The following is a 12,278-nucleotide window of genomic DNA, read 5'->3' on the forward strand; positions in this document are numbered from 1 at the left end:
AAATTGTAACCCCAAATACCTCAATTAATGCAAAATATTAATTAATCAGTCATATTTATAAAATAAGAGTTTACAGCAGAGATAAAAGTTCTTGAGAAGATATGGGACAAGATGATTGAAACGGAAACCTATCTGAAAGCAGGGCAAAGGAGAACTGATCTAGTGAGGGAAAAGCAAGGTAGGGCTAAGAATTGCAAAATAAAATTGAAATAAGCAAAGTTTAAGAGTCTTGGAGATCACAAGCACAAGCGCACACATGCGTACACATGCACATGTCCCAAAGAAGATAACTGAAATAATGGAACAAAAAAACTTCAAGGAAAAAAAAAAACAAAACCTTTACAGAAACTTCTGGAAATAAAAGAATGTTTGACTCTATGATTTGAAGTGGCACTCGGTGAAACAGGAAAAACGGACTCAGAAGGAACAATGATAAAGAATATTCTAGTTAAGTTACTGGGCCCAAAGGGTAAGTCACAGATACAGGGAGAATATCAAATTGATTGTCAACTTGATAATCATTGAATGTGGGATTAAAGTGAGTGTGATTTTGACAACAGAACAGCAGTAAATGTCATAAATCTGACAATAAAGAAATGCTAGAAGACAAGGGAGAGGGGATGTTGCATGTGGTATACTAGACCAGTTTCCTTAGCATACTTTCTTCAGCTTGGAAAAAAATATATTATTAAAAGCTGATATGGGGCGCCTGGGTGGTTTAGTGGGTTGAGCATCTGACTTTTGATTTCGGCTCAGGTCATGGTCTCAGGGTTGTGAGTAGAGCCCCATGTCAGGCTCTGAGCTCAGTGGGGAGTCGGCTTGAGATTCTCTCTCTCCCTCTTCCCTCTACCTGTTTCCCTGCTCGCCTGTGGGCTCTCTCGCTCTCAAATAATAAATAAATAAAATCTTTTTTAAAAAGCTGATCAATTTTGTAGTGCTTTAGGTGTATTTTAAGATTATAAAGGCAAACACCAACACAGTGGTATAGTTTACTAAAAGCAGTGCATGAAGGGGTGGAGGAAGTGGAAATATATAAATTTTATAATTGTTTATAATAGGAAGTTAATGAATACGCTCTAAAAAGATAGAGTAGTAAATGTATTATATAAAGTTATAAAGGTAACATTTGAATAAAAATACAAACCTTCCAGGGCCCCTGACCAGCTCTGTCAGGAGACCATGTGACTCTTGATCTCAGGGTCATGAATTCGAGCCCCACAATCTATGCAGATTACTAAAAAAAATAAAGTTTAAAAAAATACAAATCTTCCAAATTATCAGAAAAAAATACACATAACCAACACATACTGAAAATAAGACACTAGAAGCAATACAAAGCATGATGTAAAAGCTAATGACAGAATTAAGACCAAGCATTTCTGACATTTAAACAAACACAAAGAGGCTCAACTCCTCTATTGACAAAAGGAAACTCCTTCAGTTGGTTACAAAGCAAAACTGTACACTTTGCTGCATAGTTGAAGTAAACTTTTCTTTGGAAGGGTTGAAAAGAAAAGAATGCATGAAAGCTTATCAGTAAATGCAAACTAAAGTATAACAAGAGCCATAATCTTATCAGACAAAGTTGAATTTATGCCAAAAATGTATTTAATAAGATAAGGAAGTCCCTAAATAATGATAAAGAGGAAATCCACAATGGTCTCACAGGGAAATTTTATAAAACATTTAATTAATAGAAAGCTCCAATGATACTCAAAACTGTTCTAGACTATAGAAAAAGGAGAAAGATTTAAAAAATTTTATTTTATTTTTTTAAAAGATTTTATTTATTTATTTGACAGAGAGAGAGAGAGCACAAGCAGGGGGAGCGGCAGAGGGAGGGGGAGAAGCAGACTCCCCACTGAGCAGGGAGCCCAGACATGGGGCTTGATCCCAGGACCCTGAGATCACGACCTGAGCCAAAGGCAAGCACTTAGCCAACTGAGCCACCCAGGTGTCCCCCAAAAAACATTTTAATAAAGCTAGGATAATATTGGTATCAAAGACCAACAAAGATAAAGAAAATAAGGAAACCATAGGCAAATATTATTTGTGAATATTGATTAAATTCCCAAACAACATATTATCAGAACAGAATAGTGGAGACATTAAAATAATAATGTATCGTATCTAAGAGGAATTACTCAGGAACACAAAGATAGTCCCATATTAAAAAATCTAATAGTATAATTCACACTAATAAATTGAAAGAGTTTTGATAGAGCTAATAAATTAAAACTGTACTATTATCTCTATAGATAGTGAAGGACATTTAATAAAATTTAACATCTACTCTTGTTATTACAATCTTTCCATAGAACAAGGATAGATAATTTTACCTATAATTTCCTCAGTATGTTTTTCCAGCTAAGAAGAAACATCACTGAACACTGATAAAGTAAGTTATAAATATATTTAAAGATATAGAGGCAAACACTAAGAGATGATATAACCATCTAAGATGAGGTAGTGGGGGGAGGGATTGGAAAGGAAATGGAACGTACTACTTTTATAATTACAATTGTAGGGAGGAAGAGATTATGCAAATGAGCATAACAGAAGAAGCTCAAAAGTAATATCCTAAAGGATAAAGCTTTTCCCAATTTATTGTTCCTAATTTAACCATGTTTCTAAAACAAAGCTCACGATTATTTATAGGAATACAAAAATATGCAGCGCTGAACAATGTAAAATTTATCAATAGACACAAGAAATACGAATGTTCTAAACACCCCAGTTAAAAGGCAGATTGTCAGATAGGACAAAAAAGTGAGACCCAGCTGTGTACTGCTTACAAGAAACTCACTCTAAATATAATGGTGGAGATAGTTTAAGAGTAAAAGGATGGAAAAGGATATTCCATGCAAACAGTAATCAAAAGTGGCCATCTTCATATAAGACAGAGTAGATGTCAGAGCCAAGACTATTAGCAGGGATGGAGAGGATCCTTTCAGGTAGATCACTTCTCTGTTTCCCCCTCTAGCTTTCTTTGTTCTCCATTCCTTAATACCTTCTCTCTACACTTCCCTATTTCTTCATGTAAAAAAAAAAAAAAAAAAAAAAAGAAGAACTCTACTCACACCAACCAATTCTCCAACTCTGCAGACATCACCTGGGTATCCTATTCAATTCTGATGTTAACCACCTGGGTTTAGAGCAGACCCCACAGGTTGAGGGCTCAGTCCCACAAGACTGCCCCCACCTCCGATTCCAGGCACAAGCCCCAAGCTGTCACCTGTACTTCTGACCCACTGGCTATACATCAGGATTCCCCTCCGCCCCTCCCCGAGTTCAATAATTTGCTATCATGTTTCACAGAACTCAGAGAAACACTTACTTACATTTACTGGTTTATTATCATAAAGGACATAATAAAAGATATAAATGAACAGCCAGATGCAGAGGTACTTAAGGTGAGGTTTAGAAAGGTCCCGAGCACAGGAGCTTTTGTCCCCGTGGATTTGGGGTGGGCCACCCTCCCAGCACATGGGTATGTTCACCAGCCCGGAAGCTCTCTGAACCTTTAATTTGGGGTTTTTATGGACTCTCTGTGATGTAGACATGATGGATTAAAAATCACTGGTCATTGGTGATTAACTCTATCTCCAGCCTCTCTCCTCTCTCTGTTCCTGCTCTAGGATAAGGTTAACATTTGGAAAGCTGAATCACAGAGATATCATCTTTTTTGTTCTCTATATTTTATCAGGAACCTTGGAGTGATGGTGTGTTCCTCTCTGTGTGATCTGGGTGGAATCATCACCCCCTTCCTGGTCTTCAGGCTGATGGAGGTTTGGCAAGGCTTGCCACTCATTTTGTTCGGTAAGACTTCATGGGCTCTTCCAGCCCAGCATGATTACTTTGACCAGTGAATGATATCCTCTGGTGAAGAAGGTTGGTGCCTGCCCTTCCTCATTGTCTCTTGGCTCACTCTGTCTTGTTTCATGGGAAAGATAAGATGCCATTCCTAGAAAGCAGGCCAGACGTTTACATCTGAAGGCTCTAGAGTCCAATAATTCATTCTACAGGACAGGATTTGGGAGACATTTTGACATAGCCTCCTGCTTTCTTATGAATTTGGCTCCAATTTTTGTGCATTTAACATATAATTGCTGGAGGCTTGAATATGCTAAATTATCATCCTTCTTCTGCTTAACAATTGAGAATGGAGACAAATGGGAATCAAAGTTTGGTATCAGCTTTGTAGTGATAAAGTTGGATTAAAGAAGAAGGAGGAGAGTCTTCCTTGTCTCCCCAAACTCAGACCTCGCGACCTCCAAGGCCCTGCTTGCGCACTTGGCGGAAGGCAAAATGGCCGTCTGCGTGCCGCGCGCGGCCGTGTCTGGGCTCCAGGCAGATCCACCAAGGAGTGGGAGGGGGAGAGAAATAAGGAGAGGGGAGGAGGGAAGGAGAGAGAGAGGCAAGAGAGGCCCACACTGCCCACGTATATATGATCTGTGCTTCACGTCGTATATGTAGTAATATAATATTAACATATAGTAACTGTAGTATATATTACAGTTTATAGTAACTATAATATACATCATATACAAAATAATACATGATAATATAATTAAGATATATATATATGGTTTTATATATGGTAACTATGATATATATGATATATAATAATAAATAAATCCCCTAATACTTAAACATCAGTTACGGTAGAATTTCCCTATTCTTGCTCTGACATTTCCCCAGTTATTTTATGGTTTTAATTTTTTCCCTAGATGCTCCTGATTTCTTAAAAAAAACAGAGTCTCTCACAGGTGTATCACCTACCAGCCCTTCAGGTCGCGGTCGGCATCCCGCGGAGTGCCGTCCGTTGTGCTCTAACGGTTCTGTGTGAACTCCGTTTCCTTTGAAGCGGTGCTGGGCCTGGCTGCCGGGGCAATGACGCTGCTCCTCCCCGAGACCGAACGGGTCACCTTGCCAGAGACCATCGAGGATGTGGAAAACCTCGGGAGGTGAGGCCACGGTGCTCAGGGACTCGGGGCCCACGGGAGTGAGGCCTGCCCTCTGGTGCCTCTATTCCCCCCCCCCCCCCCCCCGCCCCGTCTTAATGGTTTAGGAGAGCTTGGCAGGTATGTGTGCATCTTTTCTTTTCTTTTTTTTTTTTTTTACTCCCAGAGTTGCTGGAGAGAGAAACACAGTCACTGGCTTTGAGTAAGGAAATACTGGAGAGCACAAATAGGGGTTTTTAGTGGGCAGTTATCTGTTCTAAACTGTGGGTTGGAGAACCCGTGTCTGAGATGCTGCCTGACCGAGGACTGAGTCCCTAGCTCATCCCCGGAGCTGACTGCTCTGCCTTGGGAACGATTTTTAAACCAACCTTCTGTCCTTTTAACAATTGTTTGTTCAGGTTCTTTAGTGACTCTCTTTACAAAGAAGAACAATTTAAAACGTTCATGCTTGTAATGGGGACAAGTGCTTTAATGGAGTCTCAGATTCTACTCTTTTTTTATTTTTTATTTTTGTTTTAGAGAGAGAGTGGGTGTGGGGGAGCAAAGGGCAGAGGGAGAGGGAGAGAATCTCAAGCAGACTCCCTGCTGAGCATGGAGCCCAACAGGGGCTGAATCCCATGACCTTGAGATCATGATCTGAGCTGAAATTAGGAGTTGGACACTTCACCGGCTGAGCCACCCGGGAGCCCCTCAGATTCTACTCTTAAAGCAATAAAAAAAAGAAAGGACTGAACAGTGCTCAAGGAGGTGGTCACTCGGGTCCCCCTCCAGGCTCGCTCTGTGGATTCCATAGGAAAGACACATGTGTCCCCGTGATGAGAGACAATGGTCTATGGAGTCAGAGAGACGTGGGCTCAAATCCAGTCATCCACTTGGCCGCGTGACTTTGGGGATGTCGTTGAAACTTACAGAAAGTTAACTTCCTTGCCTGAGAAATAGCCACACTAGTACCCAGTTTGGAGGGTTGCTGGGAAAATGCAATGAGATAAAGTAGGTGACAGTGACTAATCAATTGCCCGGGACATAGTAGGTGTTCGATAAATCTGAGATTTTCTCCATTCTTCTTGCATCTTGTGTGAACTCCTCGGTGAGTCTCAAAACTTAGTATGCAGAATAATCCCAAAAAAGAAGCTTACTGACATGCAGATTCCTGGACCTTCTAGGGTTTTTGACTTAGTAAATGAAGGTTGGGACCCAGGAAATCTGTGCTTTTAATAAACTCTGTCAATGAAGTGCAACTAAGTGCTAAATAAACCTGACTTTGAGAAATTCTGGGTGTCTCAATACTGATAAGGGACACTCTATTTTAACTGTAAACACATTTTATAGTTGTCGACAGGTAGCTAATGTTGATTACCAGATTTGAAGCTGTTTCAGTACAATTTGTCCATAGACACCCGCTCATCTCTTGAGATCCCCCTTTGCTGGCCTCTGCTCTCTGTTGCTTGCTAATCTCGTTTTCATCTTTTGTTTTGAGATCTATTCCCATAGACAACTTTGCAATAGTTTCTCTTTTCTTTCTTTCTTTCTGGGCAATAGTTTCTTTTTCTTTTTTTTTTTTTTAAGATTTATTTATTTGAGAGAGAGAGAGCAGGAGGGAGGGACAGAAGAAGAAAGAAAGAGTCTTAAGCAGACTCCGAGCTGAGCGTGAGTGCAACACAGGGCTTGATCCCATGACACTGAGATCATGACCTGAGCTGAAACCAAGAGTCAGACGCTCAACCAACTGAGCCAGCCAGGCGCCCTGCAATAGTTTCTTAATCAAAACATTGACTGTTTTTTTAACTTTCATTTTTATTTTTGGCTGCTACAGGATAGCAAAGCCCAAAGAAAACATGATTTACCTTCAGATCCAAACATCAGAACGCACTGGCACCTGAGAGAGACGCTTCGCTGGGACTGAGTGGCAGAGAGGAAGATGGGGTTATCATCTGAAGAAAAGCTTAGAAACCCGGATTTCTCTGTGCTCTTCCTCAGACTTGCCTGCCCCTGAACCAGTAGCCTGAAGAACACTAAATGCGCTTTGTTTTATTTTCTTTCTCTGAAATCTCCTAAAGCCCTGGCTATCTTTTATCTGCTTACCTTTCCTAGTGAGAGCTGTTGGTAGTTACCAGTTACTTAATTACCTAAAGTATTTGGAAGATCCAATAGAATTTAAGTATTGCTATAAAAGAGGCCTCTGTCACCGGTTTCCTAGAGGAGGTGCTGTTTTATTCACATTCTGAAAGAAAATGTCTTTGTGTCTGCAGTATAATTTCTTGGCAAAAGTATTTTAACATGTAGCCTTCTCGAAGGGCACTTGGTTTTCAAACATGGCGGCACTTCCCGCAAACCATACCTGAATCACGTTGAAAGTGTCATCCTCCTCTGAAGGCCAGAATTACTGTAACCTTTTTAGGAAGCGGTTTCTGTCACCTATGCTCCAGGAATATTATATTCGATTTCACTCTTGGTTTTCGTTCTTGTTGGTGATTCTAGAAGGTAAACTCCTACGCTAACTGCAAAATACTGTAGTAAATATATCAAAAAGAGTTTAGTTTACTGTGAGAAATGTAGTAACTGGTTCAAGTTCTGGTTGAAGAAGCGATTTCATTCCTAGAGTACACCAAAACCTTTATTTTAAAATTTCTTTACCTGTGAAATAATCCGAAGACCACATAATAGCCAGGCTTCAGAGTGCATTGGGAAACCAAGTTTCTAATGTGAATGGGAGGCAGCTGAAAGCCAGGTGCTTGTGTTACAAACACTTCTGGCCTGGTGGGCTAAGCTCAGGGACAGTCTCAGGGACATGAGACCGTGGCATTCAGGCCTGAGCAGCATTTGGTCTTCCTTTGAGAATGGACATTGGTTACTTGGAAACCTGAAGCTTTGTCCTTGACAACAAAACAAAACAAAACAAAACAAAACAAAACAAAACAAAACAAAGCCCTTGTCTTCTGAATTCTATTTTAAAACCCATCTGGATACATGGAGGGGACCAGCACTTCATTTCTGCTTCTCCACAGCAAGGCCCTTCCCCGATATCTTATCTCTCTGACCATAACATCTACACTCTTCACTGGTAACAAATATGTAAGTTGCAGGCTTCAAATAGTTTTTTTTTTAAATGTGTATTAAAAATACCCTCTCTGATCTTTCTTAGAATCCTTCAGTGAAACGTCTGAGGAGGCTTTAAACAAAGGGAATGTGTGTGTGTGGACCGAGGAGCAGCCTCCTCTGGCCTGGGTGCTCACCTGCTCTCCTGGGGGAGGAGGCTCAGTCCTGTGACCAGGTTTTAAGGGGTGCCCAGCTGCAGAAAGTGTATGTGAATGTTGCCTGTCGTGTCACGGGGAGGTACGGGCTGTCCTTCCCTCCTTGCCTCCCTCCGTGTGGCTCCAAAGGAGCCACAGGCAATCCAGATGGAGTGAGGGTGGAGGGGGGTTTGTCAGGGAGTGTGAAGGCAGAGATCAGTTGGTCACAGAGACAGGTGACGTCTAAATACTGGGAGAGCCGGGGAGGTGTGACGCAGGTGTCAGGAAATCTGAGGAACTCCTGTGAAGACCTGGCAGCGAGACCCTGGGCCCCTGCTCCGGGGGCAAGGCTGTGGGGTCCTATTAGTTCAGCCCACACATGCCGAGCACCTGCTGTGTGCTCCAGTCATCCCAGGCTCACAGAAAAGCCCCCAGGCAGGCTACGCTTCCAACGGCCCGATGCACGAACTCCCAGTAGCACCCTGTGAGGTGATCCAGGTCGTGCTGGTGGGCGTGGAGGAGCAGGGCAGCCAAGCTTATAGGCAGACGGAAGGACATGAGGGTCTGCAAAATCACCTCCCCAGTCCTGCCCCCAAACATTTCCTTCAGTGCCTAGCACCAGGCCTTTAGAGATGTCGTCCTGCGCGTCTTGAAGGCCAACCACCGAGAAGGAAGAAGTGAAACCTCACATTGATCAGCAAATGACGGGGATGGGGCCGCTCATCGTGTAAAAGCAAGTGGGGACCGGAGGTCCTGGGACAGTGCCCAAGAGGGGCGGGTGTGACGACAGGGCAGGAAGCACTCACTTTCAGCCTTGTGCCTAGGACACGGTGTGGCCGTGGGACAGCCTTGAGCCTAGGACACGGTGTGGCCGTGGGACAGCCTTGGCCTAGGACACGGTGTGGCCGTGGGACAGCCTTGTGCCTAGGACACGGTGTGGCCGTGGGACAGCCTTGTGCCTAGGACACAGTGAGGTCATGGGAAGAGCCTGGACTCTGCTCTGACCCAGAAGTGGTTCCTCCATCTCCTCCACCATCTGCTGATTTTATGGACTGAAGCAAGCTCTTTAACTGTCCGAGCCTCTGTGTCCTCCTGGCACCCACCTCCAGGTGGGCTCTGAGATCGCTGTGAGAAGGATGTGGAGAGCTGCAGGGCACCACCCGGGGACGTCACGCCAGGCTCCATGCCACATGGCCCCACATTTCTAGCATACATGGGGGTCAATCATCTCCAGCTGGAGAAGAAACCGAGCCATCCAACCAGCTCACACCCTGCACCTGGTTATGAAGGGCAACGTGTCCTATTGTCCCTTCCACCTCTGCCTCCTCTGTGAAGGTCAAGGTTGAATGTCTGATGTTCCGAGATGTTGCTGGAGCCAGAGACATATGGGATTAGGCTTCATACAAAGACACCTTTCAAAATATATTTATGAGACACATTCTCATGAGACACTCATGGCAACGACATTTTATTTATTTTATTTTTATTTTTTTAAGATATATTTGGGGGGGCAGAGGGAAAGGAGTGAGAATCTCAAGCAGACTCCCCACTGAGTGAGGATCCTGACACCGGGCTTGATCCCAAGACCCATGAGATCATGACCTGAGCCGAAACTAAGAGTCAGACTTAACCGACTGAGCCACCCAAGCGCCCCACGGCAACAACATTTTGAAGCTGATATTACTTGCATTTCAAAATTGAGAAAGCTAAATTCAGAGATGGTGAGTGGCTTGTGCTAGTGAAGCAAGGAATTGGGCGTCGCATTTAGAAAGGACCAGATTAGCTAGCGGTAGGAGAGTTCTCCACAATTCTCAAACTGTACCTTTCCTGACTCCTGCCTCTTGATTTTTTAAACTTAGAAACACACACACACAAAGAAAATCACTTCAAAACCCACCATATGACAGAATCCTATAGAGGGAGAATCAGCTAGTCACCCCCCACCTGCCCTCCCCCCGGGGGCACTGCTGATAGCCGGCTGGGTCTCCATCCTTCCTCTTAACACCAGAGTGGCAGGGGATATCGGGAATATCGGGCGGGCTGGGTCCTGGAGCACTAAGAATGTGCCTTTCCCCCCACTCTCCTCCTGCACCCCAAGTCTGGCCGCTACACGAACAGCAGCTGTTGTCCCAAGCTGGGCTGTCCCAGTAAAGCCAGAAAGCAAAGGACACAGGTCTTGGCACCTAGTTGTCTGCTAGGGATGGCAGAGACTCAGGACGGGAGAAAAGGCATCTTCCACCCATCAACGGAAGAGACAAAAGTGCTTTGGGCCGGGAAGACCACAGAGAGGAAAGCTGAAGAGCTAGGTGCTGGTCTTTGAGAACCTGTTCTGGGCTCTGGCCCCACTACTCTGAACTGGCCCCCAAAGTGGCGAAGTCTGGCTTAAGTTTGCCTGTGAATTACCAGAACCTCCCAAATATCAGGGGCTTAGACAAGATAAAAGTTTATTTCTTTCCCACATTCAAGAAGTTGGCTCATTGCTGTGCCGGGCAAGACTTCCATCCCCAGGTGGCTGCTGGACCTCAGTGGTCGTGGTCACCCCCACCGCGTGCACCCGCATCACAGGGGATGGGGCACGAGGAGGATGGTCTTCCTTTAGGGACACTCCCTGGAAGTGGTGCATGGCCCTGTGTCTCACCGGCCAACACGTCTAGAGAGAACAGGAAACGGGGGTGGGGTGCGAGGACCTCACATAAAGTTGGGGTTTCATTACTGAGGAAGTGGTGACCATGGATTTTGGAGGAGAACCAGCTGTCCCTGCTCTGGTTGGTGGGATGCCTGACCCTTCAAAACAAATCTGAGGGCCTGGGAGTAGAGGGGACCTGCACTGTTGACCGTGGCACGAGGGAGGCCCCCAGAGACCCAAGTCTGGGGAGCCAGGGGAGGGGAAAACGCAAATGCCCTGACTGGCCGGAATTCTCTGAGAGAAACCTGAGGTGATCAGGCTTGCCTTGAGTTGGCAGGACTGAGTTTTCCACGACCTGCTGGGATGGGGGCTGGAGATAGAAAACCACGTCAGAGAACAAGGCTCCATTTCTTACTTGTTTGCGTTTTGTGGCCTAAGAGCTCACCAAGGTGTGCCATCCCCCGCGGTCGGTGACATGCGTTTTAAACATTTTTTCCATTTGTGAGCACATGGATCTGATTTTTTTGCTTAACGACTTCATAGTAATGAATTGAGCAGCGCAAGTGATTCAAGGTGCAAACCCCACCTTAGCACCTTCTCTTTCTGGTGTTTGTCAGAATTGTCCAAACTGCACAGGATCTATCTCTGCTCCTCCGAGCATTTTGTGTGCAGACTCTACTTGCTACACCAAATCCTATTTGTCTTATCTTATGAATTTATTTTTGTTCTCGCTCTCTCTCCACACACACATTACAAATATATTACATTTCATAGCACATATTATATTACATATAAAATCACCCCAAACACACATGACTGTATTTAAAATCTTTCAATAGGTACATTTCCCAAACATGGGAGTGAAAAAATTTTGCTCTGTTTTAATTAAATAACTCCCCTCTCCACTAGGTACTAAGTCCTCAAATGCGAGAGAAAGTGTCTTACCGTCTGCCCCTTAGGAACGTGGAGCGGAGGGATATCCGTCTGTGTCTGCGGGGCTGCTGTTCCCTTAGGGACATAATTAAAATCCTGGGGACCAGATGGCCTTGTGTTTAGCAAATAGGTCTCCCCAGGACCTTTTGGGAATGAAGGTAGGGTTAGGATGGGGCCAAGGAAACAGAGAACGCGAATCGGCTGCCCAGATTTCCATAAAGCTCAAAGCTGCTTTCTAGATTCAAAATAGGGGGGCAAAGGGAGCTAGAACGAAGATGTGGGAATAAGGTGCACATTTGGCCAGGTGGGTCCTTACAGGCCAGGCAGTTCCCACGCCCCACCCACCACGTCCTTAACCGGCGGAGAAAGAAGTGCAGATGTGGAAGATGGCCAGGTGTCCCATAGCTGGCACAGCCCACATGTGTCAATGACAGCTGAGGTCTGGAGCATCTATCCCGTCACTGCAGTGACAAAGCCCTTCACTGCCTACAAGCAAAAGGGACCATAAATAGCCACGTGGTCCAG

General features: G+C 44.5%; 1 protein-coding gene across 4 annotated transcripts in view; it reads left to right on the forward strand.

Moving 5' to 3' along the window:
* Positions 1–8,097, forward strand: part of LOC112819391 (solute carrier family 22 member 1) — a 28,845-nt gene extending 20,748 nt beyond the window's left edge. For 2 of the 4 annotated variants that reach the window (XM_073894182.1, XM_025866431.2), the window contains exons 9-11: positions 3,707–3,819; positions 4,868–4,967; positions 6,778–8,097. In XM_073894182.1, the coding sequence (XP_073750283.1) occupies positions 3,707–3,819; positions 4,868–4,967; positions 6,778–6,844 (280 nt within the window). In that variant the 3' untranslated portion in view covers positions 6,845–8,097. Of the gene's footprint in view, positions 1–3,706; positions 3,820–4,867; positions 4,968–5,735; positions 6,250–6,777 lie in introns of those variants that run through there. The other 2 variants (XM_073894183.1, XM_025866432.2) reach the window with 2 other exon arrangements.
* Positions 8,098–12,278: the final 4,181 nt, after the last annotated feature.

The sequence above is a fragment of the Callorhinus ursinus genome, unplaced genomic scaffold (assembly GCF_003265705.2).
Source record: "Callorhinus ursinus isolate GAN/ISIS: 27379988/994484 unplaced genomic scaffold, GSC_fseal_2.0 scaffold6, whole genome shotgun sequence".
Lineage (NCBI taxonomy): Eukaryota > Metazoa > Chordata > Mammalia > Carnivora > Otariidae > Callorhinus > Callorhinus ursinus.